Here is a 24,645-nt window from a genome sequence, read left to right as displayed (position 1 = left end):
TTCCGCAGCTTTGACCCAAATTAAAACATAGCAGAGGAACAAATTAAATGTAGAGAGGAGCCTGATTACAGCTGTGGTCAAACTACTGTCAGTCTATAAAGATTAACAATCTGAGGTGCCTCGTTTAAAGGATAACAAGAGGGTTATGTATTTCTTTTTTAAATGTAGATGAAGGCTATCACTGATAGCGCTGTGGGGTTGGTCAATACAACAAAGACGGTCAGGGAATACTGCATGAGAAGCCCCAAGATGATTATGCTGCCATTGGAAATTACATCTTCATCCACATTGATCGGAAAGCATCGATCTGACCTTGAATCTCTTCGAGCTACTATTTTATCTGCCTTTAATAGATTTACCCAAATATCAATCCTTTAAAACTTTGAAGGCAGGAAAATATTTGCATTCCAATTATCTGGTTTTGAGTTTCTTTGGCTACTCTTTCTCTTGTTGTCGTATAATGTCACCCCATGACCTCGAGCTGGTTCCACCAGCAAACTTAGCATAATGTGTGTGTGTGTGTGTGTGTGTGTGTGTGTGTGTGTGTGTTCACTAAATGGAGATTTACCAAGTTAAAATGAGGTGCACCACAGAAACTACGTCTGACATGAAGATTATTTTTTTACTAACATCCACTAAGTAGCAGGTGTAGCTGTTGCCAAACTAATGTTAACTTGCTAACATTAGTAAATAACAAGCAGAGTAAATAACAAAAAATGCACAACATACTGTACATCAGAACACTTAAATATTACGCTAATGGAGTTAGCATCAATGACCAAATAAAGCAGGTATTTAAGTATAATCTGATATTTCCCTCTGAGCTAACGGAAACATTTCTTCATGTGGCCTATATATAAAACAACAAAGTGAGACCTACTGTACGTTTACAAAGTTTAATACATGGTTTTGCTTCATTTTTGGAGGTTGTGTTGCTGTGTGTGATGCTATAATGGTTTCTTGTTTGCACGACACACTCAAGTCTTTTGTAGTGTTGTATTGTTGAATGTCATCCAACTCATAATGTCAAAAAGGCAAAACTCATATAATTTTCTATCAATTTTTATGTCAATTGTGTTTTGAATCCGAAAACCTAATTATGGCATAATCTGAAGGCAAATAATTAATTAAGAACAAAGTTATCAGCATGTTGGAGTGTTTTTATTTCTGAAATGCTGCATTTCGATAAAACTCTTAGATTGTTTTTATTGTGATTAACATTTGGTTAAAGTTGTATTGTAGCAGCACTACGGTGCATGTCCCAGTGGAAAGCAAGAGTAAGTATTACTAAGCTTATAGGCAGAATATTTCATGTCAGGGCCATGCATGATGACAAAAGAAGAAGAAAAAAGCATACCTTTTAGTTTCATTCAGCAAAGCTGCTCCATCGTTAAATAGTTGCTGTGCAAGGACCTCCTGGGAAATTAAAAACATATTGTGCCACAATTTCCCTGTGACTCAGAGCGTCCCCGGGGAGAGCACTTTTAAAATTTCTAATAAAGGAGACTTCAAATTACAGAGAGGGGACCTGGCATTAATTAAACTGGGGATTTCAGTAGGGTCAACTTCTCATATTTATCTGTTTATACCCATGCTTTGGTCTTCTGTAAAGACTGTTTGGTGTATCGAGGTCACAGCTCATGGGTAAAACAAAGATGTGGATGTTCTCAAGTATGATACAGAGATGATTTATGTGTTACAATAAACAAAAATCGTAAGGTGATATAAAAAAAAAGTGTTGCAGTGCAGAGGGCTAAGATCTGACAAAGTTGTCTTTTCTGTTTTTTTGCTTTCTTGAAATGTCATCAAGGGGCCTTCCCATGTGAAAAAAGTACTATTATGTCCTTAATTATCAGATTGTAATGTCCCCATTTAATTTGTCAGATTAACCTTTTAAGATGTGCAGAGCAGGTATGTTGTAAGAAGGCTTTTCTGTTTCTGCCCTACACAATGACCTGCACCAGTATGCCTCTGCCATTATCTCTGTACCAATCTACAAATGATCACTCACCAACTACCTGCAGTTTCACAACAGTACAAGCACACGTAATTTACTGCCCTATCACAGCAGACCGCTGTGAATCTATTTTAATTCAAGATACTAAACCCGAGGCTAATGTTTTTTACAGCGTTGACTAAATTGCAGACTGGTTGGCAGGCAATATACAAACAATATAGGATGTTGTTTTTCCGTGGGTGTGCTATTTGTGTGTGTACCTGAAGCAGGACTGTGGTCGGGCATGATTAATATTCCTCTCTCAAGAAATAGAACTGCATGTTTTGTTTGTTGTCCTGCAGGTGATGGAAACTAAACATGGCTATGTTCCCCAGATTGCTAAAATGTGACGATGCGAAAGGAAGTAGCAAGACGTGTTTGTTTGGTGTGAACATGTTATTGTCCCAATGAATGAGTCCAAATGATTTCTGCGTTCCACATTTCTGTAGCTTCACTGTCAGTCAGACTCAGCAAGTGTACGAAGTGTTTCAGCTTGTTTTTATTCATTGTTTCCATTTTACAGCTGTTTTACTGTTTTGGTTCATTTTCACCGCACTCGTGGATTATTCCAGAGAAAGCTCAGATAAACCGACTGTATACGGATTGTCCGGCACCAAACGATAAAGTTTTAGCAACAAGCTGGTAAAAAAAATAGTGGAGCATCTAGAAGCTAAGAAGTCAGATAGTACTGCTGTCAGATTTGTGTGTGTCTCACATTATTTGTCATTTCCTCTGGATGAACAACATTTGCTGGCAGTGTTTTCAACAAAAGGATTTAATCAGGGCTTTGTTCTCACAATTACAACTAGTGATCCCAATCAGTAATTTCCTGTTGTTCTATAAATGGAGCCAGACAACTGCGGTTCATGGTGAAAATAACTCACCACGCTTTATAGCAGCAACATTTTAGACTCCCTGTCTTTGTTTACGCATTACGTCACATCTATCTACACATGACCGTGTTCATCTTTTTTTTCCTTTTCACACATGATGATCTATGGACTTTGGTAAAACCTGACAACTCTAAACATATCCTACAACAGGCTTTGTCTTCGCATCACATCTTCTCAAACTATAAGCTCATAAATGCACTGTTTCTGACCTGAGGTCTGAGGACCATTATCCAAGATGACGACATCAGGGATGCCATGCATTGCAATAATAATAGAAAATAATGACACTGCAACTGGTGGTGTCCCTCAACTTATGATCTCTGGGAAAAGTAGTCCACACTTAGCAGATCCTTTGTAGTGAAAGAGATCTTGATACTGCACTTCTAAATTTGCCATCCATTCAGTATTATGTCTTTTCAGTTGCATTTCAGAGTCTCCTGAGCTTGACCAGTTGTCCTGTGAAGAATTCAATTCTTTGTTCACCAGATCTTCTTTCTGCTCGACATAAAGCAACCGCAGTATGAAGTACCTGGCCTGGACAATAGCTGATTCTAGGACCTCAAATGAGCACAGTGTAGAGTTTTTTTATAGATGCTCTCAAGTGGCTTGTGGTCACTTTCAACATGAATGCCCATAAACCTACTGATGGAATTTCTTTCAGACCCGTAGAAAGTTGGTGAGTAGCTGTTTTTCTATCTGTGCATACCTGTGCAGCATTGGTGACCAGCTGTTTAAGCCGTTCAAAACTCCTCTTTTGCGTTTCCTCCCGGTGCCGCTATGTGTCACCTTCAAGCATGTCCCATAATGACGCGCTGATGTCTGACGGGTATGAACTTGACAAGATACAGGCTCACTCTCATGAACCTCAGAAGCGCCTGCTTGTCGGGTGGCAGCTGGGTCACTTTTTCCTCATCTGGTCTACGTCCGCTGGGAGTGTGTGTCCAATGTATTTGATTTCCCTTGTTATGATTTAGCGCTTGTTTTTGTTTAGTTCCAGGTTACACGCCCTTGCTCTAACCAAGCAATATCTCAGCCTGTGGTCATGCTGTCCCCAACAAGCCTTCAATAATCTGTGCGATGCTCCACTGAAACATCCCATACGCCGATGAAAATCCACACGGTAATCACAGGAATCAGTATCTTCCTTTAGGGCTGTTAAAGGTACACAGCTTTGAGCTTTCATCATTAAGTTGTATCTGCCAGAAGCCCTTATTAGAACCGAAACGTACTTCTGTAATCTGTATAAGGTGCTGACCAGTGAAGAGATCTTCACAGTGTTTAACAGAGTCCTTTTCCTTTTTAACATTGTGCACTCTTGTCACTGCTCTTGCCCCTTGGACTCACATGACAGGGCTCTCTTGCCCAGTGGTGCTATCTGACGACCAGAGAAGGCAACACGTTTAACATCCAGTGCATTGAATGTTTTAACTGACATTGCAGTCTGCGCCAGTATCCAGTCTAAAAGTCACAATTTTCTTATTTGTTGTCAAGCATTATGTCAATTTTTGTTCCTCAGATTCTGCCACCTCCACTTCAACTTGTTGTTCAAGATTTACTGGGTTTGCTTTAACTTTGTTGTATTTTAGCTTCAGTTGACTTCTACTTCTTCTGTCAGTGCTTAGACTTGGCTGGATATAATCTCACTTCCACGGCAGATATCGATTGCTTTTTCTAATGTCAAATCTGCTTCTCATAACAGTTTGTGTCTCACCCGGTTGTTAGTTAAACCACATACTATTCTGTCACGTAGCAGGGAATCATGCAGCTGTCCAAATTCTAAATCTTTGGCTTTATTTATAAGTCTGTGGCATATACATCGATGGGTTTCGACTGATTCTGGGCTTGTGTGAAGAACGATTTGAGTGTAGTATTTCTGAGCGCTGAAATTTCCTCTTCAGCATTTCTATTTTATCGCTCTCGTCTTCTACAAAGTCGAAAGTGTTGCATTTGATCGCCTCGTCTGAATCCTGTTGCTCCAATTTTTCGTCAACATTGCCTTGCACACTAAAACTCTGTGGAGGCTGAAACCGCGCCGTAGTTTTCCTCCAACTGAAATTATGACACCATGTTATATAATGGAAATGGAGCCGGACAACTGCAGTTCATTGTGAACATAACTGTACTGGCCCAACAACATGTTAGACTTCCTTTCTTTGATTCCACATGTCATGTATGTCACATCACCGGCGTCTACGCATGCCCACATGGTATACAAGTCTATAACATTACTATGTCACCATGTTCCAGATTTAGATGTTACCAGATTTTCTGATTTATTGGATAGAAATGCACTGCGAGGTTTGGAGGCATTTGATTATAAATATAGTAGCCTGAGAAAAAGGATGTGGCTTCGTGTGCCTCAGTTATGGTAGAGACCATGGTTGCATGACTTTAATTACATTGTCTGTTTGGCAGAGCAGTGGCACATCAATCTTATCTGCTAAACTGCATGCAACAACTCACACACCTCAACAAAAACCTCTCAGCTGACACAGAAGTAAACAAATATCTGCTCTGTGTTTTGTCAATACAGAGTGAAAACCTTTTTTGTTGTTTCATCATTTTAGAATCTCACCTTCTGTCTCGGTCTAATATGAATGAATCTGTAATATCGAACTTGTAGAAATGATCACAACTGACTTTAGTGAGAGTGAATGAAGAAAATGAAACTGTATACAGTGTGTTGACATTATGTGAATTGGTTTACATACTGTATTTAGATTTATAGATTTACATAAATAAGGAGAGATTAGGCAAAATGAAACTGTATTGATCCATGTGTGGAATGTGACTTGTTGCAGCAGTAATATGGCTAAAAATATACAGTAAATGTGACTGTAGTTTCAGACTTATAAAATCCTTAAATGCACTACTTTATCAGTATAGTTGGTACAGTGCTGCAGACTTTTTTCATCACCATTATACCCATCACCGCAGAATAATATACTCGCAATTTTCTATCAGTCAATTTGTCAATAACAAATGTGTCCCAGGCGAGCCTCTTTTGTTTGTTTAGTTTAGCATTACAGATTGGGCCCTAACCATGTTTGATCAAGCTTAATTAAAGATAAGGCCAGTTTTATCTCCAGCTCGACAAACAGCAGGGTATAGTCAAGTAGGAGTGATGGATGGTTCCTCCGAGCCTCTCTTGTTGTTTGTTTCATCCCTTGCTGTGTTTAAAAATGACCCTTCAAAACGGTACCAAGGGTGGAAACTAGTGTTTTCGGCTGCGCTGAAGGAGGACATGCTTGCCTGGGTAATCTTTTACCATGGCTTTTACAAGGGCCTTTCTTGGCACCAAGGCAACCCTTCAAACATCAATATCGGGTGTGCGCTATCCCCTTTGGGTAGGTGCAGTTGATGGCTTTCCATCCCTGTATGAGGGCTTGCTGGCAGAGATGGAGGAGGCATGGGAATTCACTGACATTGATTTCTTCATCCCAATGCACACACTGATGTATTGACTGCTGTACCGATCAGTTAGAGACATTCTGTTTGCCACTGTTTGGTGGAGCTGAAAGACAGTGAACAGAATTTTATCAGGCTAAGTCACCGAGTCAAAGGCCGCACTCATTTCGTTTCACTGGAACACTGCTTTCTTTTTCTGTTTCTTTTCGGAAAAAGAATTCCACTTTGACTGTTTTTGTCTGTGAACTGTTGCCGGAGTCAGTTTAGAAAAGAATTCTTAACTTGCTCTTCAAGCTATGATGACAACCAATGTGATTATCCTGAGGGGTGTCTGAGTGCGAACAGTAGGCTTGCTCTGCTGCGTTGCACTTACTGTCATTTACTTAAAGTCAGCTGCTCATGTTTAGTAAAATGTCTATCGACTCTCTGAAAGGAACAGACACCCACAGAGAGAGCCTTGTGTGGAGTCGGGTGGGCCTTCTCTCTTTCGTCACATTGAAGACTCTCTGATGCGTGGGGCTTTGTTATCATCATTTAGTCATCTCAATGGTGTCAACGCTTGCTAATGACATATTATGCACGGCACAGGATTCACAGACTGTGGGATGTTACGGCCTCTGATGTTTTCAGAGGTATATTTTGCTGCTTGTTGTCACAACACGGCGAAAATAAACATGCTCCGTTTCTGACACCTGTCAAAGTGAATTATAGATCTCGAGAAGAGTTGCAGAAGTCACCATTCTTGTTCTTGGTTTACCGCTTTGTTGTTTGTTATAATAAGTCATGCGTTTGCAATGCCTGACTCGGGTCTGACTTATACAACACTTGCTCTAGAGGCAGAATACAAGGAGAACCACACTGCAGCTGCTTCCCACCTTCAGGTAGTGGAGTTGATTCTCTCTCTGTGTGTGTGTGTGTGTGTGTGTGTGTGTGTGTGTGTGTGTGTGTTTGTGGTGGAAGGGTGCGACTAATCTTGCAGCAAGAGAAATAATCCTGCATACTTAATGATGTTATCTCAAAATGTCGAAGATAAATTAATTGTACGTCTACACTCATAACCCTAAGCATTGAAATTCAAATGGCCTGATGAATATTTGAAATGCAAGGATTTCTAGATATGATAGACATGTAAAGCGTTTGCATTATATCATCTCATTTATGCCTGCAAAAGAGCTCGTCACTGGAGGCATCAGGGTTGGCTTTGTGTCCGTTACATGCAATGAAATTGCTCTGCGTTGCGTTAATGGAACTCAGTCAAAATCTGAGCAGCCCGGGACAAGGTCAAAGTCGAGGGTACCACCTCTGAAATTGATTTGAAACAGATGTATCCGCATGGAGCAAATGTCTGTTAAAAAATGCATGCGCTTGATATTTTCGTATTATAAATGTTGAAGCCATATTCACCTGTGACACAGAGAAGGAAAATAAATATATTAAAGTCCCCTGGTTTGGTATAAATACTGCCATCTGCATTAGAGGACAAAGAAAATTCTTTATCTGTTAATATTGACAGAAAAATACTTATCTGTTGACTTATGAATGGAAAGCTCTCCATAAACTGTTGGCTGTTTGGCAAAAAAAAAATCTTGGTTATTCTACTAAATTAAATAGGATTCAAGGTGAAAGTAAATCACAATGTAAATAAACAGTTACTGTACACTGTATTATTATTCTTACATTTAAAAATGTCACTTTTGTATACTAAGATATTTCAGTCTTGATCTGGAACCGACCAACCGACCGGCCTCGTAATTTCTTCTTTTAGACATGGCAGACATGTACATGCATGCGTTTAACTTCTGTGGTTGTTTTGGACTGCAGTGTCACATTGTTGCAAAAGAGTTGGTGAGGTCACATGAGCGTCATGGAGCCAAATGGCCTTGTGACCACTGTATGTGATGTTTTTTGCAGCATTTATGTTGATCTTTGTCTCTGTGCCTATTGTGACAGTGAGTAATGTGTTTCGATAATGGTTAACATAATGGCAACAATCAACTCGAGCTCCACCACAGCTCGGCTGAGTGTACAATGGCACCGGCCCACTCTGAGGCTTTGGCTGTAAATAACAACAAACAGCTCCAGTATGAGTAAACTCCAAGGAGATCAAATGCACATTGACAGTCAGGGCTGTAACCACAGGAAGCCTTCCACTGTTTTTGAGGCCCTATCACAAGCAAGTTCTTTAACTGACAGTCAGAGCCCAGGCAACAGGCCTGGGATTGTCACGACTGTGGGGTATGCAAAGCCCAACGTCAACTCTTTCTAATCCACACTGAGCTGTGTGGCCTCTGATGCAGGATATCAAAAGTGCCTGTTATGTTGATAGAAAATGTAAATTTAAAAGTGAGGCAGCGGTGTCATCAACTTCTAAAGGTGTCTGAATCAAATGCAATAACCTTGTTAGCAAAATTTTGTGTGTGAAATTAATTTTTTGAAGAATGTTTTATAAAATCTCGACATTTAACAGGATACAGGCATAGTAAACATAAAAGGAGTGATAGATTATTATAGAAACTATGTCAAAAAAAATGTTTTAAACATTTTGACTGCAGGCTTGTCCTTGAAGTTTGGGAGCCTCAGATGGTTCATGGAACGCCTCCTGTGGTCTCATGATTCCCATTTGGCAGACCTGGAGTCCACATGCCAAACATCTGGGCAGGTGGCATCCAGCCACTTGGTTAATAGCAGGCCAGATATCTGGCCTGTCTTTGATCTGCAGACAGGGATTACAGAAGTCCTCTGCTCTCACTCTTAATAACCTGGCATTAAAGGAGCATCAAATGATCTTTAATCTTTATCCACCTCCATTGGCGAACAGTTGGAGTTGCAACAAAGGTGATAGACGAGAGAGAGAGAGAGAGAGAGAGAGGCAAGAGACGTGTGAACTAACTGAGCAATACTGAATGTCTAGTGATGCTGCAAGGATGTTTGTGTGCATGTGTGTGCACAGTTGAATGGGCTTGTGGCGTTTTTATTTCAGAATAGAATAAACAAAGGGCAGTTACCTTATAATGACAGAAATGTCACCAATGAATGAAATGAATCATCAACTCTCGTCCCCCGCCAATCCATTTCCACTACCAACTCATCAAATAGTGAAGCTTGGTAGTGGCCCTTGGCATTGGAGATTGGAGATCTAGCATTATTTTTCAACGGTTCGGGAAAGGGTCTCAGTATACACTACTAACATGCATAGTGTCATTTAAAAAATAAACTACCGTCTTTACAGGAAGTTTGGTTAAGGTAACAAAACCACTTTTTTTAGATTTAGGAAAAAAAGCGCGGTTGGCGTTAACTTGACTTACGAGCAACTCACGTCACTACACAGTGACTAGCGACTCATGTAACTCAGGACAGTACCAACTCACAGGACTAACGGAAAAACTTTTAGTTTGTCACAGGACAAGAACACCTGTCTCTTTCGACAAAAGTCTTGCGTTTGTTGTTTGTTTGACCCATTCCCCACCTCTCCTGCACGCCCCCAAGCAGACTCTCACGCACTCTACTCCACGTCACACGTTCTTACCGTCCACCAGTGCCCCGGGCTGCTTTACATTGTAGTTAGTTGAAAAAGTCTGGTGTGTCATATAGAGACGCTAAAGGGTATTTGACGAGTCAGGAGTGAGAACGGTTTTGCCCCTGCAGATACAATTAGGGCATTTTGTATAGCTGTGACTTTGATCAGAGTCAGTCAAGGACAGGATCAGAGGTCTGTTCGATTTGCCAGACCGTTGCTCCATTGCTGCATTATCTCCTTCTTTAAACTCAGCAATTTGAGAGGACTGTGATTCGAAGCCAAATTAAAGTGGGCGTGTTTAGGTGTGCAGTTTAAACCCCTGTGTCTGCCAAACTTCCTTGGGCTCTGGCTTTAGATCCAGCTTAGTCTAATGGACTGTGAGATCTGCTTTTGACTCAAAACAAGCTCTTTCGCCTGAGCAGAAACACTAATCAGACTTGTTTACTTGGATGATTTATGTAGCATGAAATACATGAATTCCCATGCTCATAAACGTTACACGGTTGAGAGGCAAATATTGTTTCACTGTTGTACTCCCCAAAAGGTTTGGTGAGTCAGTAAATGGGGAAATAAGTGCAATAAGTGCTTATTGCACCATCTTGTGAATAAAGCAAGTGTTGCATGTCATTAAGAGTCCTTGGACATTAGACATGTTACAAGAGGAGAAAAAAAAACATTTATTTATGATTATCTCATGCAACAGCTGCATTTAATGGAACGCTTGCAAGCATTTGTATAAGGTGATGCATGTGCTCAGTTATGAAAAACTTGACAAGAGCTGGCAGATATTTATTTCCATCTGTATCTCTGTCATATCTCTGAAGGGAAACCATATTTTATATTGATGATTCATGTCAAGAGATAGGTGATCCTGCTTTTCCTCTTCAGCAGTTTCATCAACCCCAACATGTGGCTCCAATCCCACAGATATCATTTCCCTAGAGTTTCCAAGGAAAACAACCAAGCAGGTTTCTTGGTTATGATGAATACTAAATAAAAGTTTGGCCAGAGAACTGTGACGGCATTTCTTCAGTGGCAGTTGGGTGGGAGTGTTTGTGTTTTTGGAGTGGGTGCCAGAGACTGAGGGAAGCAGAGAGTGGTGCGAGATTGAAAGTTTAGGAAATGAAATCCTGTGTTAATGACAGAGGTACCTTAATTAAACCTGAATATCTAAATGACTGCAGAAAAACAAAGTCGACAGTTAGACAAATGCCTGAGGCGGGAATGTCTGCCGGTGCAGTGCCCAGGGCAGACTTCTCCTCAGTATCAGTGTCGACCGTACAGAATGACTGATCAGAACTGTGGGCAAAATGAGGTGAAGTGGAGAAGCGAAGCATACTTGGCTCATGTATAGCGGCCAGTATACTCTTTTGCTATCTTGAGCGTACCATTAGCTCATACATTCAGCATGACTGCACTGTACCATGACCTCTCCTCTGAGCCATGACCCTGAGCGCTGGAGTGGAATAAATAGCCGGCAAATTGTTCCTACACCACCATAGGCCAAAATATAATCATAGCTTAACCAGAAGCGCTGGAAGGCTTTGACGGAGAGGATCCTAAATGACTCAGATGAACCAGAGTTTGACAAGATGAAACGTTTATACCTTGTCAGTTGTTTTGAGCTATTATCTTGAGAATTGAAGACACTTTGACATGAACATCACCATCCAGGTTGAGTCATATTTACATAGATAAATGGATAACGACAACTATTGTTCCGTATGGAGCATAATTAATAGGTGCTGTTCAGTTCGACTCTTCAGGTCAAGAGTTATTACCATTTTGGTTAGACCCAGGCACAAGCTCTCGCTGCAGGAAATGATTCATCTCAATTACACATAACGACTGATTAGGGACCTGTTTCACTGTGGTGATCCAGATGAATTATCCCCATTATGACAGTAGTTTCTACTCACATTTATAAAACAGCACCTTTATGGGCCCTTAGCCATGATGTTAGAACAGACTGTCCTCAAAGGAAGCTTCCACATCTCTGAGAGTGCTGCATGTAGTGACTATTCTATTTGTGAGTTGCTGTATTGTGCTAGAGAGCCTGTCCATTTTCAACGTCGTTTTCAAGAGCATCTCTCACTGCCCCATTAGCTGAGTATGCTCGGATCGGATATGCAGGGATAGCAGCATGGTGGGGGTGTGTGTGTGTGTGTAGGGGGGGGGGGGGGGGGGGGGCAGAAAAAAAACAGGAATACTAACATTTGAAGAGAGAGAGGATTGCTGAGTGCACTGTTCTGATTTTGGTGCTCCACTTATTTTGATGCTCTGTCGGAGGAAACCGGAAAGAGGGCAGCAAAGGCAGGGAAGAGATGAGTCAGAACTCCTACACTAATGACTGAAACAAGCCCTGCGGGTTTATACCAGAGTTCATCATTTTAATGTTGGGTATTTAGTTAAACGCAAGAGCAAAATGCAAAGACACTACTTAATAAGCAAGTTCACCACCTCGTAGTGTAAACCTACCTCAGTGTTTGATCATGAATTCAATCAGAAAAGGTTACGTTGACTTTTCCTCTTAATAATCAGAGGATCTTCTGGGAACACTCTTGCTATCCAGCCTTCATTTACATTTCGTATGACTATTTGTGAAAAATACCTCGTTTTAAAAATGTTATTCGGGCCAACTGCAGAGCAAGACCAACCATGACAGCCCTCTGATTACACTGTATTTATCTCACTTGAATAACTTTATTAAACTACCATTGAGATCTCGCCGCTCAGGCCGTGTAATGTTGGTCGGAATTGTTACACGATAACTGTAATGTGTTGAATAGCAATCCTAAACTGCCTTCCCAGTGCCGATATTGAGATGGAGGTTAATGGTGCAAAACGTGTGCATCTCACATTCCAGTCTGCACCGTTAATGTCTGAGCCTCTGCTTAGCCAAACTGTTTGTCTCTGAAGTGGGGGTTAGGGGGGTTATGATGTTTGCACATTTGTATTTACTCCCCACTGTTGTAGAGATGGCAAAGTGCTGACCCAGGATAAAAGCAATCTGCTTGACATTTGATTGAGGATTATTTATGAATTATGTATCTTAACCGTGGTGCATGAGAGGAAGAAAGATTTAGCAATAAGTACTTATCACTTGTTGTCAGTTTTTCAGACATGCGCGCTGGGTTAACACATTACTATCATTTTTCTCTTCTAATCTTGAGCTAAAAAAATGTTCAGAATCTCTGCAGCCTTGCTGTTAGCCTTGTACGTGATTTCTGAAGACCCCTGAAGGTTCTGTCACAGCAGAGGCAGATTGTTGAAGGATTGTTTGCGCTGAGTTTAGGATAAAGGAAGAAAATACCCTGAATTAGCACTTTGTGACAAATCTAACGGCACTGTAATACACCATATCTTAATGAAGCTCTTAAAACAATTTTTGTTGTCACTTTTCCAGGTTTTTATTCAACTCTATAGTCATTTATAAGGCTGTAGTGTTGTCGACGATTGTATTTTATTGAAAGGTGTTGCTGATGTTTTGTTGAGAGTTTCAGTGCTTCCATACTGAATAGTGCAAGCATATCGAAAAAATTGCTCAGGGCTCTGCCATGCGCTCATATGATGGTGACAGTTGAAAAAGCTGTCCGTCGTGGAAGTGTAGCAGCCACTTATCTCTGTCAGCTTAGTTTGCCATAGTTTGCAATGTTAGCATTGTTATCACCGTAGCAGCAAGCCACCGTCGTCGCCATGTTGAGAGCCGTTGAGAGGCAATAGAATTGCTCCCAATTTTGTATATAGCACCTTTAGCCCTTCGTTATATTTTTGTCAAGAAAAGACAGCAAAAACAGAATTGTACACATAAATATCAGCGATGAAGATGTGGAGACCCTCTTTTTTCCTCTACCTCTTTTGTTGTTTAACAGAAGATCACGTGCAGTTTAGTGTCAACTTATCGCCCTTTGTTGCTCTTTTTGGGTGCTTTTGAGAGTGTGAGAGGTAAAAAGTCACTTCATAGAGCAAAGTTTTGTAGCCAAGACGCAAGTGGGAGTAGTTCAAGGGTGAAAGGAAGAAATGCAGCAAAAATCTTCACAAGTAAATTTAGTTTTTCTTTTATGAAGAATCATTCATCTCTTGTTTTCTTTTGCTCTGTCAGGAAGGACCTAAGATTTAGTCATGACGTCCTTTTTGTACATCCCGTTGTCAACAACAGTTTTGACCGAGCTGAGGTGGGTCCCTAAATTATTTTTGCAGCTATTTGGCTTCTCATTGTTACAGGATGTAATGTTGTCCTCGCTCAGATGCATCATGTAAGATTTATGCATTGTTATGGCAATGCAGATTTATTTATTTGAGCATTAAAATACAAACTGCATGCATGACCTATCCATATGGTCCATAAACCTGTGAACTGGGACACTTTTAGCTGTGGTGTAAATGCAACATTTAGATTGTTTTAATTCATTGTCTTTATGGCAGGGAAGTAAAGAATATGTTCTGTCAAACAGCTCCTTCATGCAAATGACTTGTGTGTAAATTACATTTTGTCCATTGTCCTTCCCTGTACATGTGTTGTAGTGAGTCATTTTGTCTCAAATTGCGTTTTTCTTACAACAAGTCAACATGTCTGCCAATGGGATAAACCTCCATTTGCTCACAGTGCAGTTTCCTCTATACCAGAGATTTCTAGAAAAGAGTACCTTAAACTCTCACTTCACTAGAGAAGAAAATGATTGAAAGAAACTGAATGATTATTGGTTGGATTACCACTTTATCTATTAAAAAGTTGATAATAGATTAATTAAGTGGCCGAGAGAGCGTAGTACGTTGACCAGCAGCCTACACCGTTGGTCCTGCCAAAACGTTCAGAAATACAATGTAAATATTCACTTCATGTCACATTGTTATTCAAGTCTTTCTGCCGGGAGGTTGTAATGAAGCCATTAAATCAAGGAACCTTAAACCTGCATGATCCTGCCTTAATGGCTTTCAACTGCCAATCAGTGCTCTGGCATATTCTACCGCCCTCCGTAAATTAATTCAAATCCTCCCTCCTCATACTCGGAGAGCTACCCTGTGACACGTCGCCTGCCTGTAAATGGATGTCCTCCGGAGAAGCACTGAAGTGATTCCTGCAGGTTATTTAAAAGGAAAAGTGCCATGGGATTGTCAGATCATGGCCATAAAGAGGATTTTAAGGGGTTTCTCCCACTAGGGCTTATGAATTACATGGTATGGGGTTGGTCTCTTAATACATTTAGCATGGAGAGACAGAGAAACAAGACACTTTGGAAGAAAAAACACGGCCAAATGACACATAATGAATTGAATTGACATTTAAGCCATTTATGCTATAATTGGTGAGAGACAGTATGTGCAAATGGCATGAAGTCGGCCATTGTTCTATAACATGTTGCAGCAGTAGATGAGAGCTCCATCTTAATGCATTTATAAGTCCAATGTCTCGTCTAGTCAAGTTGAGTCAACTTGATTCATTTTGCCCATAATCACAGATTTGCCTCAGAAAGCTTTACAGAGTGAACATAAGACACCCTCTACCTGTAGTGGAAAAGAATCCACAGAAAAAACAGATCCCTCACACATTCAACAGATCGTCATATAAAGAGATAGGAGTACTGCCGGATTAACAAGATAAAAGTAAAATAGGTAAAAGGTGAAATAGGGCCCCCCCATTCTTTCCATTATGCATTGTGTGGAGTACTCAGTGCACAGAGACCCAGAAAACAGGACTCTCTGTCTGAAATACTGTCCTTCTCCAGGTTTGCTGTGTGAGTTAGTTTGTGGTTAACAAAAATGTACTAATAAAGGTGTTAGAATTTCATTTTAACAAGCGATCCCTCTGTAGGACTGAGCATCATGTTAAGGGGGAAATAACTGCTAAATGTTCCAGTATGCTCACCAGCTAAACGCTGACGTTGTCAGGTACAGTGGGGGTTTTTGGAAGTTGTTGTTGTTTTCTTGCTGAAAATGAAGCTGTCCTTTGCAGCCAAAGAGTGTAGAGTGTTGAGAACCAAAACAGTAGAGTTGCAGGCCATTAAACCAAAACAATAAGCCTTTAAAAAGAAAAAGCGTTGACAGGTCACTGTAGAAAAAGCCCAATTGTAAATTATCAAATTAGCGATGGTTGAATTATATTTAGTTACTTTAGTTTTAGGGTTCTACGACCAAGAAAGTCCCATCATGTTATGTGGACCATTATTAATACATAAATATTTATTACAGCTCCTTCTAGTTTTCAGTTTATATTGTTATTACCAAACAAATCAGCAATTATTCAAGCTAATTGGTACAAGGTGACCATGGGACCCATGAGTTTATGGGGCCCCATGCCAGTTATCCAATTTGCCCAGAAGATAATCCATCCTTGAATGGTAGAATCACAATATGGAGAAACAGAATAATAATATTATGTAAAATCAGTACATAAATAACACAACAACATGGGGTCACAACATATAATATTAAGTGTAATAAGTTTGTGTTCAGGCATCACTTTACAGAGTAATACAGAACTGAAACACATGTTTGGATCTATTTTCCATCTAAAAGTCTGTTGAATGGAGTGATATATTTTGGACCTCCGAATGACAACTAAGTGAACAATGCTGCAATAATTAGCTCTTGTAAACAACTGAGCCACTCAGAGGAGTACAAAACCTCTTTTTATTTGGTTTGTAACTGCCATGCTGCTGCTCTGTTTCAGCTTGTCAACAGCAGTGCCAAGTCCCCACTTGGGAATTGCCCAAGTCAGCCCTGTTACCTTTGCTAAATTTGGTGCGAGATGTAACAAGAGAAAAATGAATCCATCAATCACGTTGCAGATGCAGACAGAGAAGGGGGGGGGGGGGGGGGATTCAGAGGCAGAGAAACAAACCAGTGGAAGCTCTCTGCCAACAACCACATCCTGGGTGAGATGATGGGAAAACTTTGCCGTACTCTCTGGGGACATCATTTGTAAACACACCGGCGTCCTTCAGAGCCCAAAGTTTTAGAGCGGAATCCCAGGCACTTGGTCGGGGTGTTTGGAGCTTTTCTAAAGTGAAATCCTCCTTTGCCTCTATTGCCTGCTCCATCAGATAAAGTCTGCCTGCGGAGGCTTAAGTGTGTCAATGAACGGGGGGAGGATCAATGATAAGTGCAGCTTACCTCCTCAACTGCTCCGCACCAGCCAAATAAGAGATTAAACCATTTCAACCTAATAGCACATGTCAGTCAAATGTCACACTTGAATACTTCTTCCTGGCCCCCTCCCCCACTTTGCCACCTCCCATTTTCTAATCACACCAGCCGAAAAAGATTCTACTATTTACAAAGAAATGCAGAACTAACTGAACAACTTTTCACCATGGAGACCCCCTTTGTACCACATCGGAGGCCAAACGGAGATCTGTAATTGTGTCAGTCATTTCTCTGAATCCTTAACTATACGACTTACTTTGATGCATTCAGAAACTCTCTCAATACAAACATGCATGCACACACACACTCAGATCAAAAGCCTCGAGGTCTATTATTGTGTAAAATACAGCTCTCCTTCCAAACAAGCCCGAGCTTTTGTAACTGGTACTCATTTCTTGCTCTAATCACTGTTGTGGATATTGCTAAATTGCCAACTGTTCCAGGGAATTACTGGACCGAACCTCGCAACCGTGACTTTGATTTGTTGTTCAACCATCTCGGATGTGAATGCACCCTGTGGTCTGTAAATGAGAGTGTCTGTTGTTCCACCAGCATCCCTTATTTAGACATCACAGCACTCATTAGGTGGATCAAGCTGATATCAAAGTCAGAACATAGATGTCGATGTTTTGGAGAATGCTGGGACGGTCGCAGTGTCCCTTTAATGATACGTCTGCCATCTACTCAGCTCGATTGTTATCTCACTGTCATTTCTCCAGCAATTTGTCGGTTGACCTCTGCCATGTGATTTCTTCGGCTTTAGTACTTTCATCACTGTCCTTTTTTTATTTGATCTTTGAACAAATCAAATCCAATAGGTTACTTTCTCTGTGAAAAGATGTATTATGATGTATTATAAATGTGTACAGAGGAGAACAATGTTCACCCATGATAGTTGCGGGCATGTGAGGCATTCTCAAAAGCAATGTTTTCTTAAAGCCAGCAAAAACCTTAAAGCAAAGTTGTTGTTTTTGTATTTATTATTTTAGCATTTTCACAGAACACCTGAAATGACCGCTTGCCAAGCTCCGCCTCCCTTCGTTACTGTTGCTAAACCTGCCAAGCTCATTCCTAGCCAGCAATCGTCAATGTTGCGGGCTAGCACTTTTTCTCAGCTGTAGCTAGCTAGCTAAATGAGTCAATGTTAGCTCGTCAGTTGAAAACACCATCTCTGGCTTTTTTATGTTTTGAGGTAACTGGTTTTAAAACAAGGGCATTGTGAATGGGTCTTTAAATACGCACTAAGCTACATACATGATATTGTCTTACTGTTGCATGATTGCATCATCACTGATCGGGGGAAGGGTCTATCGAAGGGGTAATTGAATAACAAGCATTTAGTGTTTAACATATTTCTATTTATTACATATTATTCATTAAATCTAAATTAAAATGATTATTCAAATTACTCTTAAAACATGGTAACTTAGATTTTGTTGTTGTCTAGTTTGATGACAGGTTCCCATCCTGTGTTTTTGATATTGGTAGTGGATATACAGTCCCTTTTTGTTTCCATGTAGATCACAAATTGTCCCTTTAAAGCTTGTGAGAGGTACGAGATAAATGATCTGATGCACATTTTCTGCAGTGCAGCGGTTTAGATGAGACGCATAAACAAAGAGATGATGTGTCCCCCACAGAGACAGCTCCTCTGATAGATGGTGACATGATGTCTCTCTCTTATTGTCTTTAGTTCTCTCTTGAAGGAAGATTAAAGAATCTATTATGCCATTTGATATTTCAGTGGGGTCGTAGTACTGTTGCGCAGTATTGTGCAGGATTTATGTGGTGGGTGTTGGGAATTAATTCAAATACAGCTTATCATAGTCCACGAGGGACTGAGCCAGCCAGCAGACTGCATCCAGAGGTTTGTGGGTAATATTCATATATTAATATTCAGTAACTTGCCCAAGCAGACACTCAGCTTGTTTATCTATTTTCTTCATCCATATCTCTGCCTTCATTGCAATGCACCACAAGTATGATGTTGTCACAGCCGGCGTGTGGACTTTGTCATGTTTATGGTGATGTTGATGATAGGAATCTATTCTCTTCCAGGTTTACACCAGATATGGGAAATGCTATACCTTTAATGGCAACAAGACGACATCCAGGAAAAGCAAGCAGGGTGGAATGGGAAATGGGCTGGAGATCATGTTGGATATCCAGCAGGATGAGTATCTGCCCATCTGGAGAGAGACAAGTAAGCCTCAAAACTATTTGTCCAATGTAATCCCATCATATGCTACAGCATGAGATAACCACCATTTCTAGCAACCATTTCTCCGGCTCACACGCGGTAAATATTGCATTTTTTGATTGCATTCCTGCAACCTGGAAAATGTGATTTGTAAGAGGAAATATCTGAACACAATACCTCAGATTTGTGTTTGCATTGTAGTTGTCACATAATAATAATCCCTACTGCCATGTTTTTCAAACATGACTGAAATATGGTTTGCAGTTAGTTGTCATACGAGGCAGCCATCTGTAATTCCCTTGTTCTCTCCCTCTGCAATGCTCCGTGCTTGTGCTCTGTTTCATCCTGAAGACGAGACATCCCTGGAGGCCGGCATCCGAGTTCAGATCCACAGTCAGGACGAGCCTCCCTACATCCACCAGCTGGGCTTCGGCGTCTCTCCGGGCTTCCAGACCTTTGTTTCATGTCAGGAGCAGAGGGTAGGTCTTCTTCATCACAGCCCACCGTCCTGCTTCCCCTCCCCCCCCCCCCTCCATACCAGATTACTCTTCTTCATGCAACTGTTCGCGCCTGGTGGTTCAAGACTGAGGTCTAATAAATCTCTGTGTACTTAGCTGACCTATCTGCCCCAGCCCTGGGGGAACTGCCGCTCCACCAGCAAAGAGAAGTTCCCAGGATACGACACATACAGCATCAGTGCATGTCGCTTGCTCTGCGAGACCAACGAGGTCCTGCGAGTGTGCAGCTGCAGGATGGTGCACATGCCCGGTAAGATCAAGCCCTACCTCACATTTACACAGAGCCCCAGCAGGTTGATTGACTAAATAACAAATGCACACACATTAGTAATCCATGCTGTCGGATTACAGTCAGGCAGGACCTGAGAATGAATAAACTGATACCTAAGCTAAGAATATAATGTATGTGTGGTTGTAGAAACACACCAACATGAAACTGTACAATGTTACGTGTCATGACATGACAAGCATAATTAAAGTGACACAACTCACATTGGGAAAATCAGAAGTTTAAAATCCTCCAAAAGAGTTAGCATTTAAAAATTGTTTGGTCTAGCGTGATGGGAAAAAAACCTGCCCTGTGTTTGCAGATGACACATTGTGTGCAAAACAAGTAATTATGTTGTTGCTCACTTGAATAATTCCAGCACGGACATAATTTGGGCTGCCACATGCCTGACCTTGATGCTTGATATATGGAGTGGAATGCCCTTCAGCAGTGCTGGTAGCTCTCTGGACAGTGACTCTTCAGACGACAAGTCTCAATGACTTTTTGATCCATATGCTTGTACATCTCAGCTGTTGTGCTCCTGTGGTGCTCATTCATTATTTTTGATTGATTATTTGTATCAGTCCTGGTTGTTCTCGTGTTTAGTTTCCACTGGAAGATGGTTTGCAAACAGCTCTCGGCTTTAAAAGATTCATTTAACATTGACTCACACAATGAGAGATTGCCTCGAACGCACAATCAATTTAAAATGTCAACTGGTTAACAAGATGTAGCACGGAGAACATTTTGAATCATGCGGAGAGTTTTCATTTTCAAGACAATTTTAAGATAAAGAAAAAAAAACACATTTTCAATGGGGCCATGTGTACTGTAAGCAACTATTGTAGTGTTTGATCTATAAAAACAACAAAAAAGCAAGACCTGTTACAATATCAGATTTCTTTTATATACTACAGGGCACCTCTAAATCAAGCAGTGAACAACCAAATATATCAGAGATAAATCTACTGTTGAATTATGGTGAATTAGCTATGGACATGTGATAATATGAGCAGAGCAGATTGACAATCAAACAGACACAGATGCAGCACACTGAAGACATGACACACACAATTGTGTAGTCACTGTCGTTCCACCATTCACGCAGTGTCTCTGGTCTGCAGAGGTCAGTCCAACAAACACATAATAAGACGTTTGGACTTACTCAGTGCGTCATCATGGCCAGGCTGCATGAAGTCAAAGAGCTGACTCACTGAATACCCACTGTTGTTAGCTGATGGGTCTGACAATTGGGCATGTTTTGAGGTGGTCGCATTTTTAAGTTAAGGCAGGAAACTCACAATGTATGAAGGAATCACTTTGGCTTCCACGTTCACACAGCGCAGCTGACATTTGCGGCTTTGTTTGGCACGACGGAAAATTTGAGGAAGTCTATTGATGTGAGTAAACAACACAGTATGAGACATTTGAGGTAGACACAGGTTTTAATACTGATTTGACCCCATACTGCTGTAACTTAGCTGTTCCATAATGGAGTTTTGTCAAAGGGAGGCTCACCAGTCTTAGGTTACACATTTATATACCAGGCACACATTTCAAACTTCCATTCGCAGGCTGTAACGGTCGCACCAAAGTGGTGGTCTGATCGGTGGAGAGAAATCCCAGCTAATCATTTGATCTGGACAGGCTGTGAAGCGGACACGTTTCTAATCAGTTTGTGTGCTTTGCAGGGTGTCAGTACCTTACTACGAGATCGTGATTGGGTTGCAATAAGCTATGAGCTCATGATTTGGGAAAAACTAGCTAAGATGGCTGTTGACTTCCCTATCAACCTGGTAACTGCATGGAAACATCTTACTGCTTTCACTTTACTCATGCCTGCAAACGCATCTTATGCTCAGGGTATCAGATTCAAACCTATGAAAAGCCCTCCAACTCACCAATCAATCGCAGGTAAGAAGAGGTCTATTGAGTGGGAAACTTTTGAATTGAACGATAGTGAGGGCTGTTCACAGAGCAGATGTGTTTAGAGAGCAGCAGAACCACTTTGCTTTCTGTGATGATCTATTACACCAGATAGTATATTTATTATCTCAGATGTAATGAATGTGGAAGCTTTTCCAGGCCATTTGCCCATTCCGGATTTAGAAGAGCGCTTCCGTCATGTGGCGGGAAAGCTTGCATTAGTTCACTGCACTTATCAATAGCGAATCAGATTTATTGTTGCATATTAAGTTTGCGGAAACTCCTTCAAGAGGTTCTAGAGAGCGATTGATTCAAAAGCTCGCCATGGGAGTATGCTTGTGAATTGAAAATCCTTTTATGACATCGATGTGACAACACAGTACTGTATGTAACGCAGGAGCTCTGTGCCTTACACAATTTACAGTATCAATTATTTTTCTCCAGCAGCAGTTTGCCGCTACATATTTATTTCTTTTTCTCACTTACGTAGTTCAGCCACCGTTTACAGTCTGAATTTAAAATGCCAGCAAATTGTGATTGGCATGTGTTTACACAATCCCACATTTGTTTACAGTCTGTTGGTTCTAGTTTTTACATATTCTGAACTAGTTTTCTACTTTTTATGGTTTGTGCGTTCATGTTTCTTGTCCTTTCAAGACACCGAATTACATTGCTGCTTAGGTTGTCTTCATGTTGTGCACTTGTGTTTTTGGTGAAATATTTATGCGTCTGTGATTGTTTGCAGGATATCACAAAAACTAAAAAACAGATTCTTAAAATTTGTCCGAACAAGTGATTTTAGATGGCTATTTATAAAGCATTTTATATTTTGCGCAGGACTCCTGAACTGTGAGGTGTAGAAGCAAAACTGTGTTTTCCTGGATTCTTTGGTTCAAGATTAATATTTCAGTATTTCGTCCTATTTCTATATTTGGATGACCACCAAAAAAGGCTTTTAAATTGTTCTTGTTCTTAGTGTGTGGACAGCATGCAAGTGACACTGCACGGCTTTTACTTCCATGCACAAAAGTTCTAAAAAATGAAATACACAAGATGATTAAAAAGAAGTTTTTTCTCCAATCAATATGGTGTAATGATGGTTCATTACTGTGTAAAATCATCACAAGTTATTTCCACAACAGAATAAGTCTAACTTTGTTCAGAAGTAGCTGCAATTGTTTGACTCTTCAGATCATCAGACATTATTTCACTGTGTATTAATTAACATTTCTTATTGATTGGGAAGGAGACTTCCACAACATTTTACAGACAGGCGAACACACATCTGCCAATTAATCGTGCTGCCAATGAATACCTGTCATTAATGGCCTGGGCAATATGTTTGTCTGCGAGGAAATGACTCATTGATTGTTTTTTAAAGACTTTCTAAATATGCGTTATGTGTGAAGCCAGCATGCTCCATTTCTCAGTGCAATCAAGGACAGCCCATGCTCTGTGGATGGAAGTCCCCCCTCTGTGTGCCTGGCCTCATTTGAAGATGACTAACAAGCTGCGGAGTGTCGCTCACAGCCACGGCTCCTCATTGCAGCAGACACAGGTCACTGATCATTTTGTTTCAGATTGATCAGATTCATTTTTCTGTTCTCCTCTCCAGGAACTGCAGATATCTGCCCTCCCAGTAAAATCAACTGTGTTGATAAAGCACTCGGTAAGAAACAATCTTCCTTCATTGCTTTTTCTCATTACAATAGATTCCCCCCAAAGGGAAATGGAAACACACTCGGTAAACATGATAAGGATTCTTTTTTTTCTTTGCTGTAACCCAAATACCTGGAGGTAGACTTAATATTTTGAAATGACTTTTCCTCATTGTGATTTAGTCACTTTAGAGCTTGATGGGTGTGCTGCATCCATTGTTGAACTGTTAATATTAAACCGACTCTCAGTTCCTGCCTATCTGCATCCCCCACCCTCAGCTTTGACTCTGACCTCTCCTCCAGACATCTTGAATGAACAAATGTGCCTCGGTTTCACAGGCATCACGGTTGTACAATTGTCATTTCTCAGCCAAATAAGCCAGAAAATGTAATTACGTCTCTCTTTGCTGTATTCAAACCCTATTTAAAATGTGGTTGAATGAAATCTTAGATATATCTACGAGTGGGCCATATTCCTGAATCAAAGATTACATTCACCCTCCATGAGAGGTAATAAATTAGAATATAATTTATATATTTATATTGTAAAGATGTTTTGTTCCCATACAGACAAAGAATATATGCCACCGTGCTCCTGCATACATATTGTTAGAGTTATAAAATACATCATCAATTTTTAATCACTTTTTTCAGAGCTCCTTCTCTCCATTTTTGTTTAGACTGAATGCATTTAGAATTTGAAAGGAGAGATTGTGAAAGGCTATTTACTCTCCTGTGTGCACAGCATTGTTTCAGAGTTAGGGTTGTGAAAATGTATTTGTCAATGTGTGAACAATTCATGCCTGCAAGTTAATTGGGTTTTAAGTCTAGGTATGTTTTGCAGAGCCCTTAGTGGCACTTACTATATATTATAATTTATTCTTCGAACAAATGAAGTGACTGAATTACTGTAAACACTGTTGCCACAGTTGTTTATTCAATAACACCATTAGACAAACACATCATTTTTGTTAATATATCCAGAACAATATTGGTTTGTTAATATCATGTGGCCTGTTTCTTTTATAGCGGTGAAACCACTGCTGGAGAAGACTTTAAAACATGACTCGACCTGACTTTTCGTTGCACATTTTATCCGCTCAATGATTTTTGCA

At 40.5% G+C, this 24,645-nt stretch overlaps 1 protein-coding gene across 2 annotated transcripts in view; it reads left to right on the top strand.

Moving 5' to 3' along the window:
* Window positions 1-24,645, top strand: part of asic4a (acid-sensing (proton-gated) ion channel family member 4a) — a 76,146-nt gene that overhangs the window by 42,750 nt on the left and 8,751 nt on the right. For both annotated transcript variants that reach the window (XM_076109291.1, XM_076109283.1), the window contains exons 2-5: window positions 19,019-19,163; window positions 19,512-19,639; window positions 19,775-19,928; window positions 23,488-23,541. In XM_076109291.1, the coding sequence (XP_075965406.1) occupies window positions 19,019-19,163; window positions 19,512-19,639; window positions 19,775-19,928; window positions 23,488-23,541 (481 nt within the window). The remainder of the gene's footprint in view (window positions 1-19,018; window positions 19,164-19,511; window positions 19,640-19,774; window positions 19,929-23,487; window positions 23,542-24,645) is intronic.

The sequence above is a fragment of the Anarhichas minor genome, unplaced genomic scaffold, assembly GCF_050575085.1.
Source record: "Anarhichas minor isolate MPS153535 unplaced genomic scaffold, ASM5057508v1 ptg000004l, whole genome shotgun sequence".
NCBI classification, from domain to species: domain Eukaryota; kingdom Metazoa; phylum Chordata; class Actinopteri; order Perciformes; family Anarhichadidae; genus Anarhichas; species Anarhichas minor.
This window is presented reverse-complemented; position numbering and strand designations above follow the sequence as displayed.